This window comes from Cetorhinus maximus, chromosome 11, assembly GCF_964194155.1.
Source record: "Cetorhinus maximus chromosome 11, sCetMax3.hap1.1, whole genome shotgun sequence".
In the NCBI taxonomy this organism is placed as follows: Eukaryota; Metazoa; Chordata; class Chondrichthyes; order Lamniformes; family Cetorhinidae; genus Cetorhinus; species Cetorhinus maximus.
In genome coordinates, this window is record NC_135889.1 from 103,795,302 (window position 1) to 103,817,920 (window position 22,619).

Genomic DNA, 22,619 nt, shown 5'->3' on the forward strand with positions numbered 1-22,619 from the left:
GTAACCAAATTTTAGTTGTAAGGATGGGTATTGAAGATTTAAAGATGTAAGCAAGAGGTGGATGAACATTAAAAGGAGGCAGTGGTGTGGTGTCATTGGACTAGCAATCCAGAGGTCCAGGGTAATGTTCAAATCCCACCTCAGCAGCTAGTGGAATTTAAAGTCAATTAATAAACCTGTAATCAAAAGCCAGTCCCCGTATTGGTGACCATGAAACCATTGCCGATTGTCGTATAAACCCATCTGGGCCATCAATGTACTTTAGGGAAGGAAATTTGCCCTTACTTGCTCAGGCCAACGTGTGACTGCAGATCTACAACAATGTGATTGACTCTTAGCTGCCCTCTGACCTGGTCTAGCAAGCCACTCAGTTGCATCAGAGAGCTACAGAAAAGTCAATTTTGAAGAAACTGGATGGACTAGCCGGCATCGACCTCGGCACTGGAAATGACAATGGCATACCCACTCCTGTCAACTTCCTAAGTCCTCTTTACTAACACCTGTGTCAAAATTGGGAGAGCTGTCCCACAGACTAGTCAAGCAACAGATTGACATAGTGGTACTCACAGAATCATACCTTAATGACAGTGTCCCAGACACCAGCATTCCTGGCAGGATCCCACCATCGGGACAGACCCACAAGAGGTGGCAGCACAGTGGTATACAGTCATGAGGGAGTTACTTTGGGAGTCCTCAATCTGGACCCCATGAAGTCTCATGGCATCAGGTCAAACATGAACATGGAAACTCATGCTGTTTACCACCTACCACCAACCCCCTAGACTCCCGAGCTGATGAATCACTACTCCTTCATGTTGAATGCCACTTGGAAGAAGCGCTGAGGGGGTGGCAAGGGCACAGAATGTACTCTGGGGAAGGGGTGGGGTGGGGGGGAGGGGGGGGGCTTCAATGTCCATCACCAAGAGTGGCTCAGTATCACCTCTCCTGACCAAGCTGGCTGAGCCCTAAAGAACATAGCTGCTAGATTGGGTCTGTGGCAGGTGATGAAGAAGCCATCAAGAGGACAAAGCCAATATGATCTCACCCTCACCAATCTGCCTGTCGCACATGCATCTGTACATGACAGTCTGAGTAGGAGTGACCACCACACAGTCCTTGTAGAGACAAAGTCCTATCTTCACATTGAACCTCCATCATGTTGTATGGCACTACCACCGTGCTAAATGGGATAGATTTCGAACAAATCTAGCAACTCAAAACTGGGCATTCATGAGGCACTGTGGGCCAGCAGCAGCAGCAGAATTGTATTCGATCTGTAACGTCATGGCCCAGCATATACCCCACGTTACTATTTACATCAAATTGGACGATCAACCCTGCTTCAATGAGGAGTGCAGGAGGGCATGCCAGGAGCAGCACCAAGCATCCTAAAAATTAGATGTCAACATGGTGAAGCTACAACACAGGACTACTTGCATGCCAAAAAGCAGAAGCAGCATGCAATAGACAGAACTATGTGATCCGACAACCAACAGATCAGAACTCAGCTCTGCAATCCTGCCATATTAGTTGTGAATGGTGACCAACTAAACAACTCACCGGAAGAGGAGGCTCCATAATTATCCCCATACTTAATGATGGGGAAGTCCAGCATATCAGTGCAAAAGATAAAAGGTTGAAGCGTTTGCAGCCATCCTCAGCCAAAAGTGGTTGATCCGTCTCTGCCTCCCCCTGAGGTCCCCAGCATCAGAGATGCCAGTCTTCAGCCAATTTAATTCACCCTACCTGATATCAAGAAACAGCTGAAGGCACTGGATACTGCAAAGGTTATGGGCTGTGACAACATTCCGACAATAGCACTGAAGACTTGTGCTCCAGAACTTGCCGCGTCCCTAGTCAAGCTGTTACAGTACAGCCACAGAGCTGGCACCTACCCGGCAATGTGGAAAATTGCCCGGGTATGTTCTGTCCTCAAAAAGCAGGACAAATCCAACCCAGCCAATTAATGCCCCATCAGTCTACTGCTGATCATCAGTAAAGCGATGGGAGGGGATGTCAGCAGTGCTATCAAGCAGCAATTACTCAGCAATAACCTGCTCACTGATATTCAGTTTGGGTTCTGCCAGGGCCACTTAGTTCCTGAACTTATTACAGCTTTGGTTCAAACATGGAAAAAAGAACTAAACTTGAGGTGAGGTGAGAGTGACTGCTCTAGAACTCAAGGCAGCATTTGACTGAGTGTGGCACCAAGGAGCTGCAGCAAAATTGAAGTCAATGGGAATCGGGGTGGAAACTCTCCACTGGTTGAAGTCATACCCAGCACAAAGGAAGATGGTTGTGGTCGCTGGAAGTCAATTATCTCAGTTCCAGGGCATCACTGCAGGAGCACGTCAGGATAATGTCCTAGGCGCAACCATCAGCTGCTTCATCAATGACCTTCCTTCCATTAAAAGGTCAGAAGTGTGAATGTTCGCTTATGATTGCACAATGTTCAGCACCATTTGTGATTCCTCAGTTACTGAAGAAGTCTGTGCTCATATGCAACAAGACCTGGACAACATTCAGGCTTGGGCTGATAAGTGACAAGTAACAAGTGCCAAGCAATGGCCATATCCAAAAAGAGAAAATCTCACTATCTCCCCTTGACATTCAGTGGCATTATCATCACTAATTCCCCCTCTATCAACATCCTGGGAGCTTACCATTGACCAGAAACTGAACTGGACCAGCCACATAAATATTGCGGCTACAAAAACAGGCCAGAGGCTGCGAATTTTGTGGAGAGTAACTCACCTCCTGGCTCCCTAAAGCCTGTTCTCCATCTGTAATGCACAGGCCAGGAGTGTGATGGAATACTCTCCACTTGCCTGAATAAGTGCAGCTCCAGCAACACTGAAGAAGCTTGAAATCATGCAGGGCAAAGCAGCCTTCTTGATTGGCACCCCATCCACTACCTTAAACATTCTCTTCCTGCACCACAGACGCACAGTGGCAGCAGTGTGTCGTAGAAGGTGTACTACAGCATCTCACGAAGGCTCCTTCGGCAGCACTTTCCAAACCTGCGACCTCTACCAGGAGGAGGACAAGGGCAGCAGATGCATGGGAACCACACCACCTGCAAGTTCCCCTCAAAACCACACACCATCCTAGCTCGGAACTATATTGCTGTTCCTTCACTGTCACTGGGTCAAAATCCTGGAACTCACTACCTGACTGCACTTTGGGTATACCTACATCAGACAGACTGCAGCGGTTCAGGAAGGTGGCTGACCATTATCTTGAAAGCAATTAGCGATGGGCAATAAATGCTGGCATAGCCAGCGACACCCACATCCCATGAAAGGATACATTTTTAAAAAGATATGAATAGGGTTACAGAGAGCAAGACCAGGGCATACTGAAGGATTTGTCACCAAGGGTGGGGGGATGGATGGAAGACTTCGCTGCTATGCCAAATCCAGGATGCTGTAGTAATTAAGGGTTTTGCTTCACAAATGCAATGATTTTGTGCTCTGAAAACAGTGGAACCGTGGCTGTCATCAGGTCACACTAGCAGCATTGGTCTGATGTACGTGCAAAAATTTGTTTGGTATAAGGCCCTGAACAAGCCCATTTTTTGCATTTAGCGTGAATGTAACAGGATTGCATTTAAAGTTGTGCAGACAAAAAAGTAACATTGAATGACCATCATCTGGAATTTTCAAAAGAGCAATTGACTGGCAAACAGGAAGTGTTTATTGAGGAAATGAACAGGGATAATTTTCAACTGCACTAATTCAACTTTCTTTATCTGAGTGTGATGGTGAAGAGGGAATAGGTTCCTCATGATTACAGGTTGATAAATTAATATTTTTTTTTCTTATTATTCCACGCACTATGCAATTGTTTCAAGTGATTTGTGTTATTTAACCACTGTTTGAAGTTTTGGTCACTTGTCCTTTACATTCTACAGATTTGGCATCTCAATTTTGAAGACAACTATATCCTTTACACTTAGGAATTAGAACTTAATGCATAGAGGTATTAACAAAGGAGGCCATTCGGCCCTTCGAGACCATGCTGGCACTCCATGGAGCATGCAGATTTATTTCCTTCAAATGCTCATCCAATTTCCTTTTGAAATCAATGATTGTTTCCACTTCCACCATTCTTATTGGCATCAAGTTCGAGGTCATTACCACTCACTGTATAAAAACATTGTTCCTCACATTTACAGCTGCATCTGTTGCCCAAAACCTTAAACCTGTGTCCCCTATTCTTTGTACTGTCAGCTGATGGGACCAGTTTTTCCTTGTCTGCTTTATCCAAACCTTTCATAATCATGTTCACTTATATGAAATCTCCCCTCAATCTCCTTTGCTCCAAAAAGAAAGACCTCCAACTTTTCCAACCTAACCTTGTAACTGAAATCTCCCATCCTTTAAACCATTCTGACAAATCTCTTCTGCATCCTCTCAATGACTCACATCCTTCCTAAACTGTAGTGACCAGAACTGGATGCAATACTCCAGTTGAACCTTTATAAAGGTTTGGCATAACCTCCCTGCTTTGCACTCAGTGCCTATATTTATGATCTCATATATTTTGCTAACCTTCAAAGATCAATGCACATGCACCCTCAGGTCCCTCTGTTCCTGTAGTATTTTGTCAAACACTTTTTAAAATCCACAAAGGCAACATCCATTGCATTCCCTTCATCAAACCTCTGTTACGTCATCAAAAATTCAATTGCATGTCCAGTCAAATTTATCTACCTTCCCTTGCTCTGACGTATTTCCCCAGTACCTTGATTTATTTACAAATTGTTCATGCTTTAAACCTCCTTCTACCTAACCTCTGCAACTTTTTCTTGCACACACTCAATCTCCAAACTTCTATTGCTTATCTACAGCATGTTCGTCCCCCTCTCCTTTAATGGCAGAGCTTTATCATTTCAACCTGTGTTCTGGAATTCTCCCAGCCCCTTTCATCTCTACACATTTCACCAACTTTTAAAGTTCCCTCAACACCTATTTTGGCCTGATCCAATTTCCATTTGAAAGTATCGTATAACACTGTTAAAATTTGCTCCATAAGTGCAAGTACACTTTGCTATCCATGACAAAGTGTTGTGGTTCATTCAGTTGAAACATCGATACTAATTATGGATTTTTTAAAGAAAGGTTAAGTCTGGTATCTAAAATGCAGTTCTGTTCTGATGTGAGTAGTTAGCATGCAAACAAAGGATTTTATGCTCTCGTTTCGATTATTGAACTGTTGAACGAGCTCGCCATACAGCTCTGTTGTAACTCTTTTATACGCAGCACTTTACATTATCTTTGTTTTTCCTTTTATCCTTAGCCCAAGTGGCTCAGTGTTGGCCTGCATCGAGCAAGTTAAAACATATCTACTTACCGATGGAACTTGCAAGTGTGGCTTGGAGTGTCCTCTTATTCTTTCGAAGGTAATAAGAAATTGGAAATATTTCTCATCTTTGACAGCTAATTAGATGCATTTATCGTACAATAACCATACCAGAAAAACAAGCATTTAATTATCCATTACAAATGTAAATATTTTATATACTACAGACCAACTATGTCCAAATAGGTTGCAGAGTTTTCTCTACAACTTGCCTGTGTAGCTCAGGTAATTAGTCAGACCAGACAATGTATTAGCATGCAGTCTCCGGAGTTACTGGATATGGTAACATTTTATTGCAAATGCATCTTTCATATTGTCAGATTAATAAAGAAGTTATGAAAAATACTTAGCTGGATCTTCAGTTATAGCACAAAGCCAAGATTAGACAGGAAGGAATAATTGGAAAGGGAGGCCCTATCTCTCAATGCCACAGCCACTTAGCTGCTGAACATGGAACAGCCTTGATTATGCCTATACAGGTCTGTTAGACAGTCAACTCTTCCTATTAGGAAGAAGTAAAAAAATAATAACTGTCTTTTTTATGAACAAATTGTTTACATTTATCCAATGCATTCCTGGCTAGCTTCCCACATTCTACCTTCTGTAAACTTGAGGTTATCCAAAACTCTGCTGTCCACATCATAATTCACACCAAGTTGTTCAGCAATCACTCCTGAACTCACTGATCTACGTCGGCTCTAAGTTACCATCACCTTGATTTTAAAATCCGAATCCTTGTTTTTGTTCCCTCCATGGCCTCACCACTCCCTATCTTTGGCATCTTCTCAAGCCCCATAACCCTCTGTAATATCTGCGCTTCTCCAATTCTGGCCTCTTGCACATTCCCAATTTTATTTGCGCCACCATTGGCTGCTGTGCTTTAAGCTGCCAACACCCTCAGCTGTAGAATCCCCACCCTAAACCATTCTGTGCCTCTTCCTCTCTTTCCTCCTTCAAGACTGTCCTTCAAACCTATCTCTTCGACCAAGCTTTTGATTATCTGTCCTAACATCTTATGTGGTCCAGTGTCAAATTTTGCTTTATCACCCTACTGTGAAGTGCCCTGAGATGTTTTGTTAAGCTAATGATGCTATATAAGCACAAATTGTTGTTGTCTTGTACTGAACACTCCAGAGTTTTCTTGTTTAAATGCTGCAATCTCAAAGGCGGTTCAGGCTTAATTTTACATTCTACTCCAAAAGCAAAAAGCATATTTTTTAGTGCTAACGCAAGGCTCTTTATAAGACCACTGTAATTAAAACATGTTCACGTTACAGTCACTGATATGCACTTAATTTTCTGAAGACAAATTGTGCAGGAGCTGGGTATTGTATAACATCATAGCCCAGATCAAACCATGGAGTGCAAATTGAGGCTTCAGTCTGTGCCTTTATCTCCTTTACAGAGTGGCATACCTTCCTTGATAAGACACATGGACCGAATTAACAAACTAGCTCAGATTTGGAGAAAATACAAAAGCAAAATACTGAAAACTCTGGTTAGACATGTGACTTTTTTTAAATTGAGAAGCCACAGTGAAGGGCCAGGGTACATAGTGCAGAACACCACAAAGGATGTATTTTTCCCTGCCCTACACTGAAAGATGTGATCTAGAAGAGGCTCCCCAGCTGATGGATCCAGACAACAGCTTCATCAATGGATAGGCCCAGTGTTTTGCTTAGTTGTCTTACACATTGCTGCTGCTTATTTATTTTTAAATAAGTAAGTTTGCCCAGAGATGCATTTGAAAACAACCCACAAGAGATTGTTTAGAATCTGAGACTAGAATCGAGACATCTGGTTGAAAACTCTAAATGGCTTGGTGACTCTTTTTCTTTCCTATGCTGCTGTTCTCTTTCTTTTTTGACTAGGAAATCATTGTGATTCTGATAACGCTTGAATGGCTGGGAAAATTCGATTAATGTAGATTGTAGTTTAAGCATCAATCGAATCCACCTATCAATGGCACTATTTGAAAAAAGACGAGAGTTCCTCTGTTTCAGACAATATTTACCACGCAACCAACATTACTTTACAAAAAATTGCCTGATCATCCATCTCATTACTGTGGAGTTCTCATTGAGTGCAAGTTGTCTGTCGTGCTTCCCTTCATTATAACCACAATTATGCTTCAAAATTTCTTTATTGGCAATGAAGCACTTAGAGACATCCTGATGATGGTACATCAATGCAAGCCTTTCCTTTATCCATCTGGAAGTACAAGTATTTGAGGGTACTTTCACTTCGTGGTATTCATCATTAGATCAAAATCCTAGAATTGCCTACCTAACATGAAAGCACCATTATCATAAGGACCTGCAGCAGTTCAAGAAAGCAGCCCACTGCCATTTTTTTAGAGCAAATGTAACTTTTCTGGTGTCGTCCATATCCTGAGGACAATTTTTAACATAAATTTATCTTACAAAACAGCAACCACCAGGGACGTTTCAGTCAATTCATTTGTGCTGTGGGCACTCCATGAGTCAAGTTCCTCTTGAAATTATCTGCAAGGAAGCACCTGAAATGTTTTCACCAAACATCGTCAATTATATCCAAGAGCTCAGAATAACTGGCATTTTGGCGTGGCTGTCCTACAAGTGGACATGAGCATCATTTTTTGTACTGCTTTGATATAATCCTAATTGTATGTGGAAGTTAAGCCGACAAGGAAAGATATTAGATTACATAGTATAGAAGTGGTCATCTCCACTTTATTTTTAAACAAAAGCTTAAGCTCCACATACAAAGCTACCATGCAAGTAAACTGTTGATGTTTCCTCTGACCTGGTCCCCTTTAGAGCAGTTGTATCAATTGACTGTGGAAATCTGCGCCAGATCGGTGTCCATTTGCTTTTACAGATTGTATAATTCTACTTTAGTTGATTAATACTCAGGCTGGATAGCATAGGAACTAGATTTCCCTTACTCAACAGGAAGTTATTAGCTTCCGGCTGTTGGGCTAAAGATTTTTATGCTTCATCACATTGCTTGCAGCCCTCTGAGATTTGTTCAATGGAAAAATAAAGGGGGCCCTTTACACAAGCACACCTGCATCGGAGTGGGAGAAGATTGCCTCAATGGTTGTACAGGATTATACGTTGCATACAGTGACAATGTCCCCAAGTAATTTACTTTTCCCTCTGAGTGCAATAGTAAATCTGATATTAAATTTGGAACTTTATAGTAACAACAGAAGTGTTGTCTTGTTTTTAGGTGTTCACATTTGATCCTGGAGCAACTGTGAAACAAAGAACAGCAGAGGATGTCAAAGCTGATGAAGATCTGACAAAACTTTGCATCCATAAACGGAAAATAATTGCAGTAGCTACACTACATAAAAGTATTGAGACGCCACATCCTTCCCTGCTTCTAACCAGCCCAGGAGGTGGAACAAGTAAGTTTCCAAAAACTGAAATGTTATCTGGCTTGTTTTGAGTGTGTGTGATTTACTTTATCCAAAAGCTACATAGTACTATATTTTCACTTATTTGTTTTACCGTTTCTTTAGTGATATTTTAGTTTATATTCTATTAACAATAATCTAGTATTCTTCTCCAGATTTTCATGACACACTATGGACACTACGCAATCTGCATTGCTGTCCACATTCTTGATTTTTAAACTCCCAAGCATGTAATTATTAATAGCTGATACTACATGAAAACTTAATTTTCCGTCAGTTTAAAAATTAGTTATTGAAGTTACATGTTTTCACTTGTTTGGAATTGAAGAAAATTTCAAAGTATAATTAAGTTTGAGAAATTCCAGATTCTGCATTTTCAATCCCAAGGTTGCCTGATGTTGCACAGTTTTGAAATTGTTTATTTTCATCTGTTCATTTCCTCCACTTGGAGGAATAAGTGACAGTAAAATGTCCCTGCTTTTAAATTTTTTCTTGGGATATGCGACTCTAGCAAACTAGTATTTATTGCCCATTGTTCATTGCCCCGAGACATTAGGAATCAACTGTATAATTGACTGGAGCCGCATGAAGGCCAAATTGGATAGTGGTGGCAGTTTGGCTTCCCTGAAGAACATAAGTGAACCAACTGGGTTTTTGCAACAATCCAGTAGCTTTTGTGCTCAGTTTCCTGGTGCAAAACCCACAAGTTACCCGATGTATTGTATTCATTTTGCAACTTGCCACTGTGGGATTTAAACTCGTGACCTCTAGGATAATCACTGGCCTCCTGTACCCAAATTGACAGATTGACTGAATGCGATATCCATTCCGTTGTTTTTTTTGCCAGATAGGAGTATAGGAATATCTGCAATTTGTTTGTCCAACTAACGATCTGTGAAGGCAAGTGACCAGTGTGATATCTATTGCTGGAAAACTGGAGGAAAGCACTTAATTAAAGTAAATTAGTTATTTTAAAGCCTTGGTTTTGTCAGCTTTTATAGTACAATTTTGTTCCAAATTTGCTTTTCTCACTCTTCCATTATGCTATCAACTTTCCAAAAATAGAATATCCTAAATCAAATTACCTGATCGTTTTCTTTTTGGAAAAATGTTGGTCATTTTTGTCAGATAATCTCCATCGCTGCTGTAAATCAAAGTTTTACAATGGTCATTTATTTCCCTGACTTGTACTTTTTAAGAATCTTTTGACTGCTAATCTGCTCTGGTTACTTTAGCTAAATAGTTTGTGTATTTTCTTTTTCTGCCTAGTTTTTCTGTTTTAATGTCCCCCTCCAACCTTTCCTGGCGATTGTAACTCATGTTGTGATTGTGATGTGATTAGGGGTATGGCATTGGGAATGCCAATGGATGTTATTTGTATGGACTTCCAGAAGGAATTTCATAAAGTCCCTTATAAGAACTATTAGCAAAAGGTGAAATTCATGAAATTGAAGGCATGCTATTGATCTGGTTGGGAAATTGGCTGAGTGGAAGGAGACAGTAGAGATGATGGGCAGGTGCCCTAGTTGGTAGGACCTGACCAGTGCTGATCACAAGGAATAAAAACAGAAAATGCTGGAAAAACTCAGCAGGCCTGATGGCATCTGTGGAGAGAGAAACAGAGTTAACATTTCAAGTCTGTATGACCTTTCTTCAGAGCTAAAGAGAGGTAGTAATTTGATTAAATTTATACTGTTTAAGGCCTTCTTTCCAGCTTCACCTGCTCCACCTCCTTAAATAGTATAAATTTAATTACATTTCTACTTCTCTTTAGCTCTAAAGAAGGGTCATACAGACTCGAAACAACTCTGTTTCTCTCTCCACAGATGCTGTCAGACCTGCTGAGTTTTTCCAGCATTTTCTGTTTTTATTTCAGATTTCCAGCATCTGCAGTATTTTGCTTTTAGCTTCTACCCCACAAGGATCTCTGTTTGGGGCCTCATCTATTTGTTAACAGCTTAGATGATGAGATAGAAAGCCCCATCTCCAAATCTGTCAATGACACAAAGGTGGGTGCTTTTGTAAGTAGTGTTGATTGAAGTGTAAAATTAAGTGAATAGGCAAAACTATGGTAAATATATTTTAATATAGGTTAATGTGAGGTCACTCACTTGGGACCCAAAAAGGATAGAACAGGTTATCTTCAGAACAGTAAAAAGCTGAAAGAGTGGAGGTCCAAAGAGATTTGGGGGCTGGGCAGATCCTAGTACATAATATGTCAAAATGCCAACAACAGATGCAGAAAATAATCAAAATGCTCATAGAATGCTGACCGTCATCTGAAGGAATAAAATGCAAGGGGGTAGAAGTCATACTTCAGCTATACCAACCCCTGGTTAGGCCACACCCGGAGTATTGCAAGCAGTGCTGGACACCACACCTTAGGAAGGATATATTGGCAATGGAGAGAATACAGTATAGATTTACTAGAATGAAACTTGAACTCCCAAGGTTTAAACTATGAGGAGGGATTAAATAAAGTGGGTTATGTTCCCCAGAAGTTAGAAGCTTAAGGGAGAAACTATTTTCGCTAGTTAAGGCACTTTAGGACCAAGGGGCATAATCTAAAAGTTAGAGCCAGACCTTTCAGGAGTGAAATAAGGAAAAACTAAGGAAATAATGTGAAGACATAAAGAGTGGTAAAAGTTTGAAACTCTCTTCCGCAAAGGACAGTTGATGCGAGGTCAATTGTTAATTTTACAATTGATATTGTTAATTTTTTCTTAATCAAGAGGTACTCAGGGTTATGGGGCAACGGTGGGCATATTCAGTTTGGATCTCATCAAATGGCAGAACATGCTCTAGTCTAAATGGCCTACACATGTTCCTCTGCTGCATAGGAAGTGGTAGCAGCAGCCATCCAGTTCCTCAATCAAGTGATCATTCTTTATGTATATGCCTGCGTAATAAATGTCAGTAGAATATTCAAGTATGGCTGGGAATTCTGTGGTAGTAATGTACCTCCTGATCCCAAAGCTTGGCCCACCATGTACAAGGCAAAAGTCAGGAGTGTGATGGAATGCTCTCCACTTGCCTTGAATGAGTGTAGCTCCAAACAACTCTCGAAGCTCAACACCATCTAGGATAAAGCAACCTAATGGATCAGCACCCCAACCACCACCTTAAATGTCCACTCCCTCCACTAGTATAAGGATATGTTTCTGCCTAAATTGATGACAGTGGCAGTAGTGTGTACCATCTACAAAATGCACTGCAGCAACTCACCAAGCCACCTTTGACAGCAGCTTCCAAACTTCTACCACTTAGAAGTACAAGGGCAGCAGAGGCATGGAAACACCACCACCTGCAACACCATCCTGACTTGGGACTGTATCGCCATTCCTTCATTGTTGCTGCGTCAGAAACCCTGGAACTCTCTTCCTAACAGGACTGTGGGTGTACCTACACCAGATGGACTGCAGAAGTTCAAGAGGGCTACTCACCACCACCACCTCAAGAGCAATTTGGGATGGGCATTCCATGAACCAATAAAAAAAAATGTTATCACAGCCAAGCACAACCTTGTCCTTAGAATGGTATCTGTGCACCCACAGTTCAAATAGGAATTGCTGTCTAACAGTCATGACTGAGAATTCTGGCTGGTTTTCTTTCTCTCAAAACTCCTTGCACTCAAATCTCTTTAGCTTTGAGGCCAATTGTAACACCTCTTTCTCCCATCCTCTTTGCTAAAATAGACTCCCAGAGAAGGCTATTTATTCAGAGTCAATTAAAATTTTTTAAAAGGAGCTGGATCATTAGACTATAGAGATATAAGATTTTTCTAGAGAAAAAGCATAGTGTTCCTCAAAGTAAAGATCAACACATGGTGAAGGAGGACTATGAGTAATGGGGTGAGTGGTCTTTTCCTGCTCTGAACATTGTTCTTCTACATGATTGACCTACCTTTCTGTTTTTTAAGGTGGAACTCCTATGGTACAATCACGAGCTGCAACTCCAAGAGCAGTGAGAAATAAATCACAAGAAGTAATGGCAAATTCCACAGTGCCAGACTATAAGAATACATTTCTGCCTAAATTGATGACAGGGGGTCCAAATGCAGTGACAAGGATTTATCAACAGGAAATGTGTGGAAGTCCCCAGCAGGAGCTTCATGGTTATTCCAGGCAGAGACTGGGTAGCAGTGATCAAGGGCAGAAGTCTCCATATCGTGGAAGCCACGGTGGTTTATCCAGTCCAGCATCATCAGGATCACAAATCTATGGAGATGGTTCTATATCTCCGAGGACTGATACAGTGGGAAGCCCCGATGTCTTTACGAGAAATAATCCAGGCTTTCATGCTGGGCCGAACTCCAGTCCTATTCACGTAAATAGAATGCCTCATTCCCCACCCACAGTTCTGATGCAAAATTCTTCATCCCACTCATCCTGCGCTCTGGCTGGTAGGACTTCTATACCTCTTTCACCAACAATGACTACAAAAAGTCCTGTAATGAAAAAACCCTCTTGTAATTATTCATCAAACATTGACATGCCAAGAATTATGTTTCACAAACCTCCCCAAGGAGCTCCAACATCATGTGCTCTCCAGAAAAAGCCATTGCCCTCTGAAAAGGATCCATTAGGCATCCTTGACCCCATACCAAGTAAACCTAACCCAGTACTTATGAACACATCTAATTTCCCGACAACCATGCACTCTCAGGTACCTATGATGAATGTAAACATGCCTCCTGCTGTTGTCCCTTTGCCAAGCAACCTACCATTGCCAACTATTAAGCCTGGCCCTGTAAACCATGGAACTCATGTACCAAGGGTTCAACATTCAACATCCACATCTGTATCTCCTGCTCCGGTCACCTCCCCTGTACACATGATGGGACCTGTCATGGGAAGAATTGAAGCATCACCACAGAGATCAAGGTCATCATCTACATCCTCTGATCATGGAAGTTTAATGATGCCACCTGCAGGTCCTCAGTCAAGCTGCGGTGGGATAAAGGTTCCTCCAAGGTCACCAAGGTCATCTATGGGTTCTCCACGACCATCTATGCCATCTAGTCCATCCACCAAGCCTGATGGGCTTCTTCATCAATACAAAGATATTCCTAATCCATTGTTGGTTGGAATGAACAATGTTCTAAATCCTCAAAGTAACCCTTTGTTTCCATCTGTATCTGTTGGAAACGTACAACAACAAAAGGGTCAGCCAGGTTTGCTAGGAATGCCCTTAAATCAAATTTTGAATCAGCATAATGCTGCCTCATTTCCAGCAAGCAGTTTACTTTCAGCAGCAGCCAAAGCACAGCTAGCTAATCAAAACAAACTGTCTGGTAGTAACAGTAGTGGTGGAGTTGGCAGTGGTGGCAATAGTGAAGGACACAGCACTTTAAATACCATGTTTCCGCCAACTGCCAACATGCTTCTTTCAGTTAATGAAGGTCAGAGTGGACGTGCAGCACTGAGAGACAAGCTAATGGCACAGCAAAAGGATCCTTTGAGGAAACGGAAGCAAGCAACCCCCACAGTATTGAGTATGCTAAAACAATCTCAGATGGGCAACTCCGGAGTCCCAAAGTCTGTGATTGACTCTCTAAGGAAACAAGGACAAAATTCATCCGTAACTATGAATAACACCATGTCTCAGTTACTTCAGTCTATGAGTTCACAAAGTTCTCAAATCAGTGGTAATAACAGTACTAGCTGTGGTAGTTCCACAACAGGTATTTCTTGTTCCTCCAGCCAACATAACTTCTCAAATACCAGCCTGAACTCGGGTTCCATTCATAGCCTATCAGCTCAAAATCTATCAAGAGGGGACGGTATTTCTTGCCAAAATACAAGTACTAATTTAATCCACAGTTGTCAGGGCCCAAACAATCAATTTGTTGGGTTAGTCGGACAGCTCCATGGTAATGGCAATTGTGGGCTACTTCATCAGTCTGCAATGACTTTGGGAAATAGCTTGCATTCTAACCATCATTCAAGAATTGCAGCCTCTTCAGCAGTAATGGTACCAAACAGCAGTGGCATTTGTAGCCAAACCAGTGCTGACACAGGTATGGTTTTATAGTGATAAACTTTTCGTTAATCCATTGTCTTGAGATTTAGTTTCAAACTTCAACTCTGGGTACATTTATAATTTTAATAAGTGTTTTGCAATTTTAGCACAAGGATTGTGATATATAGCACATCATAAGCTTTCAGTGAGTATTGGTCAGGTGTTCCATATATTACAATATTTAGCAGATATATCATATAACCAGGTTTTATTCTGGTATACCATCATGACAAAGATTTCTCTTTCACTGACTCAAATGCATGTAGCCGAATACTTAGGTTGGTCACAAAATAATTTCTGTTTGATTTAAATGTTTGTTTCAAGATTACAAACATGATGCTTCAGTCCTCTTGATCATTTAATGATTAATGATTTCTCCTAATTTTTTTTCATGCATCTTGCCCAGTTTTCATGTTTGTGACTGATTCAGATAGAAGTAAAAAACTAACATAGCATTATAGCTAGGTTTACAAAATGTTTGTGAAGCCTCAGAAAGATAACTTCTCTCTCTTAATGGCACGATTTTGAGGAGGAAAAAAATTAGAAACATTTCAGTTTATTGAACAAAAAATGTTCTTGTTTTTGATGAAGAATTAAGTTCAACCTTTTTGGACTTGGAAGTCATTTGGAGTCAGAAACCTGTTTGTCAAAGTATCCTCCACTAAAATACAGTACAAAGATAATTCTTACACTGGCCTTGATCATTGAATATTATTTTGTGCATTGAAAAGAAATGTAAATTTTGAATGTCTAATCTACCCTTTTTTAAAAAAAAAGTGCAAGTGATTTAAATACAAACTGAATATTCTGCCAAGCATTGTGAAACATATGTTGTATTGTTGGCAGTTTCAGCTTATCTTATTCTGGGGGGAGTGACTGTATTATGATCAGTTTGCTGGGTAGCTGCATAATATCATTATTCACAGCACTTTGGCTCAAATAAGCCAAACTGTTGTGGGAATTTGTTTAAGATAGTTAAAACCACTGGCTGGATTGCATTGCACAAAGGAAATGTAAAGCAGTGAAATGACAAAAAAAGTCCTCATGTCACTCTCCTTGAGGCTTAAGGCAGTTGTAGAAAGAAGTTGCACCAAAGCTGGCAAAAATGGGGAAAATGTATGCTTTACTTACAAAGTGTTTGCTCAGTTAAATAATAACTGCATGACAGGAGATGTAGTAATTCCACTGAATAAAAGAAAATGTTTTCCCCTTGTTATGGAATTATTCACTATTTTTTTGTGTTTAAGTGTAGTTTATTTTGTAACACCTTTTTCCTCCATTTTCTTGCCCTCGTCAACGCTATCCTCTGTCAGGAGGGCAGGATGGTCCATCCCATGGACATCTCCACAGACGGCAACGTTGTTCTTTGGTCAACCTGTCAGGAGGTACGCTTCAGTATTGTAGGCACAGGACCCATTTCCCTTTCCCTGTCACCACAATCAAATAAATAATTCTAGCCAAAGCAAGTCTGAATGAAAAAGAACAATCCCTCCATGTAGAGCTTATGCAGAGTAAAATATAAGAGATGACACTAAATATGAAAATGTTGCTGAAACAAACTTGTCAATGTTTGTTAGACATCTCATTATCAATACCAATTCAGAACCTTGTATTTGACTTTCGTCTCATCATTTTCAATTTTTGTTAATTTCTTGGATATATTTTGTTAACATGATGGTGCATCAGCCTTCATCTCCAGGACCTAGATTTAATTTAGCATGTATGGATGATATTAAAACTCTCTGTTCACCTGTTGGGAGATATAATCCTCTGGTAATGTGCTCAGTAGCTTGCCTTTCACAAATATTGAAGACAAAAATGCTCAAAATGCTGACCATGCATCGTTAAAGAACCTAAACTGAAGCAGTTATTGTGATCTAAAATATGAAGTACTGAAATAATAACAATTGCTGAAATATCCTGGAATATTTATCTATGGCTACAAACTGGGAACTGTTGGTTTAAACAAAATTGGAATAATAGTGGGTTAACTTGTGTCAAACATACATTCCCCCTATGTTTTCTGTTTATGTAATATATAACACAGATCCTATTTCATATGTGTCAAAATGTCGAACTTTAAAAACACTACCTCCTTCAGATTTAGAATTATATTCAGTGTCTGGTGTGACTAACATTAAAATGTCATATGATGCTGACCTACATCTTATTGTCAGTGCTGTATTGTAACATGGAGGCCAAAGCTTAAAGAATCAGTTTGTTTAGAAAGTTTTATAAGATTACCTGATTGCCATCTGTTTCACCTGTACTAGTCCCATAATAAACATTAGGGAGGGGGAGCTGGTGGGGTGGTGAGGGGGGGTGGGGGGTGGGGGCTGATGGAGGGGGTGGTGGCGTAGTGGTAATGTCACTGGCCTAGTCATCCAGAGGCCCAGGCTAATGCTTTGGAGACAAGGGTTGGAAGCCCACCAGAGCAGCTAGTGGAATTCAAGTTCAAGTAATCAATTTGGAATTAAAAACTGGACTAATGGTGACCATAAAAAACTGTTGGCAATTGTCATAAAAACCCGTCTGGTTCACTAAATCTGCCGTCCTAACCTGGCCTGGTATACATGTGACTCCAGACCCACAGCAATCTGGTTGACTCGTAAATGCACTCTTAAATAGACTAGCAAGTCGGTCGTGTTAAACTGCTATGAAGTCTAAGAGGAATGAAACCGGACGGTTGACCAGACATTGACCTAAGCATCCATAAATGACAACGGCACACCTAGCCCTGTCAACCTTGCAAAGTCCTCCTTACTAACATCTGGGGGCTTGTGCCAAAATTGGGAGAGCTGTCCCACAGACAAGTCAAGCAACAGACTTACATTGTCTGTAAGGTATGATTTAGTGAGTATGGCTCTGTCCCAGACACGACCATGACCATTCCTGGGTTTTGCTGTCCCACCAGTAGGACAGACCCGGCAGTGGTATACAGTCAAGAGGGAGTTACGCTGGGAGCCCTGAACATCATCTCTGGACTTCGTGAAGTCTCTTGGCATCAGGTCAAACATGGGAAAGGAAACTGCCTGCTGGTTACCACCTACCATGACCCCACAGCTGATGAATCAATATTCTTCCATATGAACACCACTTGGAGGAAGCACTGACGTTAACAAGGGCACACAGAATGTACTCAGGGTGGGGACTTCCATGTCCATCAACAAAAGTGGCCCAGTAGCACCACTCCTGATGGAGCTGAGTCCTAAAGGACATAGCAGCTGCTAGACTGTATCTTCAGCAAGCAGTGAGGGAACCAACAAGAGGACCTCGTCCTCACCAATCTACCTGCTGCAGATGCATCTTCCCATGACAGTATTGGGAGGTATGACCACCACACAATCCTTGCAGAGATGAAATCCCATCTACATGTTGAGGATACCCTGTGTTGTGTGGCACTACCATCATGCTAAATGGGATAGATTTTGAACAGACAGAACAACTCAAAACTGGGCATCCATGAGGTAGTGTGGGCCATCAGCAGCACAATTGAATATCTGTAACCTTATGGCCCAGCATATCCCCACTCTACCGTTGCCATCAAGCCAGGGAATCAGCCTTGGTTCAATGAAGAGTACAGGAGGGGGGAGGGCATGCCAGGAGCAGCATCAGGCATACCTAAAAATGAGATGTCAACCTGGTGAAGATACAACGCAGGACAACTTGCACGCCATCAACAGAGCTAAACAATCCCACGACCAACGGATCAGACCTAAGCTCTGCAGTCCTGTCACATCCAGTCTTGAATGGTGGTGGACAATTAAACAATTAACTGGAGGAGGAGGCTCCATAAATATCCCCATCCTCAATGAGGAAGAGCCCAGCACATCAGTGCAAAAGACAAGGCTAGAGCACTTGCAGCCATCTTCAGCCAGAAGTGCTGAGTGGATGATCCACCTCAGCCTCCTCCTGAGGTCCCCAGCATCACAGATGCCAGTCTTTAGCCAATTCGCTTTACTCCACAAGATATCAAGGAATGGCTGAGGGCATTAAATACTGTAAAGGTTAGGAACCCTGACAACATTCCGGCAATAGTACTGAAGATTTGTGCTCCAGAACTAGCCCATCCCTAGCCAAGCTGTTCCAGCACAGCTACAACACTGGCATCTACCCAACAATGTGGAAAATTGCTTAGGTATGTTCTGTCCACAAAAAGCAGGACAAATCCAACCCAACTAATTACTAACAAAAACAGAAAATGATGGAAAAACCCAGCAGGTCTAACAGCATCTATGGAGAGAAAGACAGAGTTAACATTTCGAGTCCGTATGACTCTTCCCCATCAGTCTCCTCTTGATCATCAACAAAGTGATGGTAAGTGTTGTCGACAGTGCTATCAAGTGGCACTTGCTTAGCAATAAGCTGCTCAATGACTTTCTGGGCGGAATCATTCTAGATTTGCACTAACATTTTACCCATTGGCTGCGATGGCGGGTTTTCACACCATATCATTGCAAACCTGCCATGTTATCGATGCATTCCCAGGAAACACACCGTTTCCATGGCGGGTAGGCTGTCATTTGCCTGTCCCCCATCACTTCACCACTTCATCACACCAAGCGCCATCTTTAAAGTGCAGCCGTGCACACACATCTCAGTGCTTCCAAGCTACAACTACTACAGGGAAAATGCCCATGAAAGGCAAGAAGATTGCAGCCTCAGGTTTAGCAACGTGTCACTGGGAATGCTTTTTGGGTGCCGTGGAGGCCCGCTGTGATGTCATCCTCCCCCGCTCTGGCCGCAGGATGGGCAGCAGTGTGACCAACCAGCCTTGGGAGGCGGTGGCGCAGGGGTGGTCAGCGCCAATGCCCTGCAACAGAGGACAGCCACCCAGTGACACTATAGGATGAATGGTCTCATCCGTTCTACCAGGGTAACTCTCACCTTCTCATCACTCTCAATTCATACGCTCACAAACCCATCGCACATCCACAGGGATGTCATACCTCAAGGGACAGCACCACTAATTCTCACATACAACTTCACATCTCCAGGCTCATATCCTCTGGCGCTCATGTCCATATTCCTGTCCACGGCGCTGCTCACCACACAAACATTCCACGCAGCACCTTGTGTCCTGCTCACACTCTTTCCATCTGTTTTCATGTAGGAGAAGCCTGCACATATCAGCTGGGAGAGGTCCCAGACCGGGGGTTGAGTGGCCCACATTCGGCCCCTCACTCACTTTGAGGAGCACGCCATCGTGTTGACCGGTGAGGATATGGACCCTGCCCGTGGCGATGGTGAGGTTGGCGGCAAATACCCACCTGAGGATCCTGCACCACATCATCCCTCCCTCAATGCAACTGTGAGTGCTCTCTCTCCTGCTTTTGACTCTGCTGCCATGCACTACTTATCTCTACTTTGGTTCACAGGGAGCTCTACCAAGGGACTGACACCCTTAGCCAGCCAGTCCCTTGGGTCCATCCACATCCTCATCTGCAACCAAGAGGACACCTCCTCCAGTGAAAAGATGGAAATAAGCAGCCCACAAGACCAGTTACCACAGAAGAAGCAGCCAGCCCACGAGTGACCCTGGAGGGAAAAGTGTGTGGCGCAAGGCCTTTTAGAGCCTCGTGCAAGCACTCTCCCATGCACGCGGATCCTTCACGTTTCACACTCATCTCAATGTCCTGAGCATTTTGAATGCTGCCTGCTGGGGTTCGGTCTCAGTTGCCCATCTCAGCAGACTGACATTTGCACCCACCCACTGATCATATTTCCATGCTGCACATGATCTGTCCCACCACAACTCTCGTTTCACTTTCGATTTGGACAGCATGGTGCTAATTTAGTTTTACTTTTGCTCCCCCCATCCTTTCCCCTCCCCCAGTCATTCATTTCTTTCCCCATCACATTCCACCTCCCCTCTGTTACTTACCAGCCCCAGCCCTTGTCCAGGTGAATGTGCACTTTCCCCTCCTTCCAGAGCACCCCACCCCCATCCACATTCACCACCCTAAACTACTCCTTCACACCCAGGGTCTGTGTCTGCCTCCAAGTCCCTACCAACCACCCTCACCATCCCTCCTTTCGCTACGTTGAACTCTCACCTTGCCACCCTACCCACCTCACACTGCGCTCTGTCATTCACACCCTTTCTTGACACCACACCTACACTCAGTTTGCTCCCCAGGAGGCTGACGACCTATCTGACCCCTCCCGTGTGCATTGACCTGCACACCAACACTCTGCACCTCTTCATCCCCCACCCCCCCCCCCCCCCGCACCCCTTTCCCTCCCCGCACCCCTTTCCTTCCCTCCCCGCGTTTAGTCGCTCAACATTTCTGACTCCTTCCTCCACTCTTACTTCTTCCTCCACCATTATTCCCTCCCCTCTCTGCACCCCTTCTTCCCCCTGATACCTTCCACATTCCTTCTCTTGCACCTTGTACCCTCATTACACTACCTCCCAAGTTGGCGTCTTCTCCCCCATTACCCCCTCTTTCCCCACCCCCCCATTCTCCCTCCCCCCAGACACCTTCATTCCCCCCCCCCCCCCCAACACCTCACCCCATCCTGACACTTTTTCCTCCCCAGCCAATCCTAGCCTTCCTCTCCCATCCCCTCGACCATCGTCTGTTGTGAGCATCAACAGTGAATATCCAACTTATGTGCATTGCTTCACAGCAGAGCCATGTCCATGAGAATCCACCCAGCATGCCATGGATGTTCATCCAGTGTGCCATTGGTGTCTGGCTCCAGCATCTTCTGCTGCTCGGATGTCCGCGATGTGAGCAAAGCCCTAGCGGGTAAGTCCCAACTTCTTCACATCACACTTGTCGAGACATTTTCGACACCAGCATGCTTTCCCATCAGCGTGTGCAGACGATCCAGTGGGGGAGAACGATTCTGGCGGACAGTCCTAATAATGATATGCTGATGTATTATAATGAGGTTCCCAGTGTCTAATGGCAGAGAATGCAGCCTGCCATCGTTGGACTGAGCGGACGATCGCAAACTGGTTTCACGCCATCGTGAAACCGATCACGCCATATTGTCTGCTCACGTCCAACACCAGTGGGCACAGAAAATCCCACTCAGTTTGGGTTCTGCCAGGGACTACTCAGTCCTGACCTAATTACAGCCTTGGTCCAAACATGGACAAAAAAGCTGAACTCAAAGTGAGGTGAGAGTGACTGTCCTTAACACCAAGGCAGCATTTGACCGAGTGTGGCATCAAGGAGCCATAGCAAAACTGGGGTCACCGGGAGTCAGGGGAAAACTCTGCACTGGTCGGAGGCCTACCTAGCACAAAGGAAGATGGTTGTGGTTGTTGGAGGTTAGTCAGCTCAGCTGCAGGATATCACCGGAGGAGTTCCTCAGGGTAGTGTTCTCGGCCCAACCATCTTCATTTGTTGTATCAATGATCTTCCCTGCATCATAAGGTCAGAAGTGGGGATTTGGCTGATGATTGTACAATATTCACCATTCATGACTCCTCAGACAGTGACACAGTATGTGTCCATTGCAGCAAGACCTGGACAATATCCAGGCTTGGGTTGACAAGTGGCAAGTAACATTTGCACCACACAAGTACCAGGCAATGACCATCCCCAACAAGAGAGAACCTAACCCTTGACATTCAATGGCACTGTCATCGGCGAACCCCCCCACTATCAGCATCCTGGGGGTTATCATTGACCAAAAACTGAACTGGCCTAGCCAAAAGGAGCGCGAGGGGAGCCGGGAGTTGAAGAGGAGCTGGGAGAGCAAAGATGACTGAGGGAGTTCGATGAGGAGGGAACGAGGTGATTCTTTGAGTACTGAGAGTATGGTCGGGTAAGTATTTACTACTTTTATCGCTTATAGTTTTTAAGGTCTTATT

At 43.1% G+C, this 22,619-nt stretch overlaps 1 protein-coding gene across 5 annotated transcripts in view; it reads left to right on the forward strand.

Annotated features, from left to right (window-relative positions):
* Positions 1 to 22,619, forward strand: part of mbd5 (methyl-CpG binding domain protein 5) — a 246,082-nt gene that overhangs the window by 139,129 nt on the left and 84,334 nt on the right. For 4 of the 5 annotated variants that reach the window (XR_013578004.1, XR_013578005.1, XM_078552521.1 and 1 more), the window contains exons 3-6: positions 5,302 to 5,404; positions 8,578 to 8,758; positions 12,687 to 14,786; positions 16,102 to 16,173. Coding sequence is in view for 3 of the 5 variants with exons in the window: in XM_078552521.1 (XP_078408647.1) it covers positions 5,302 to 5,404; positions 8,578 to 8,758; positions 12,687 to 14,786; positions 16,102 to 16,173 (2,456 nt within the window). In the remaining 2 variants the exon portion in view is untranslated. The remainder of the gene's footprint in view (positions 1 to 5,301; positions 5,405 to 8,577; positions 8,759 to 12,686; positions 14,787 to 16,101; positions 16,174 to 22,619) is intronic. The other variant, XM_078552523.1, reaches the window with a different exon arrangement.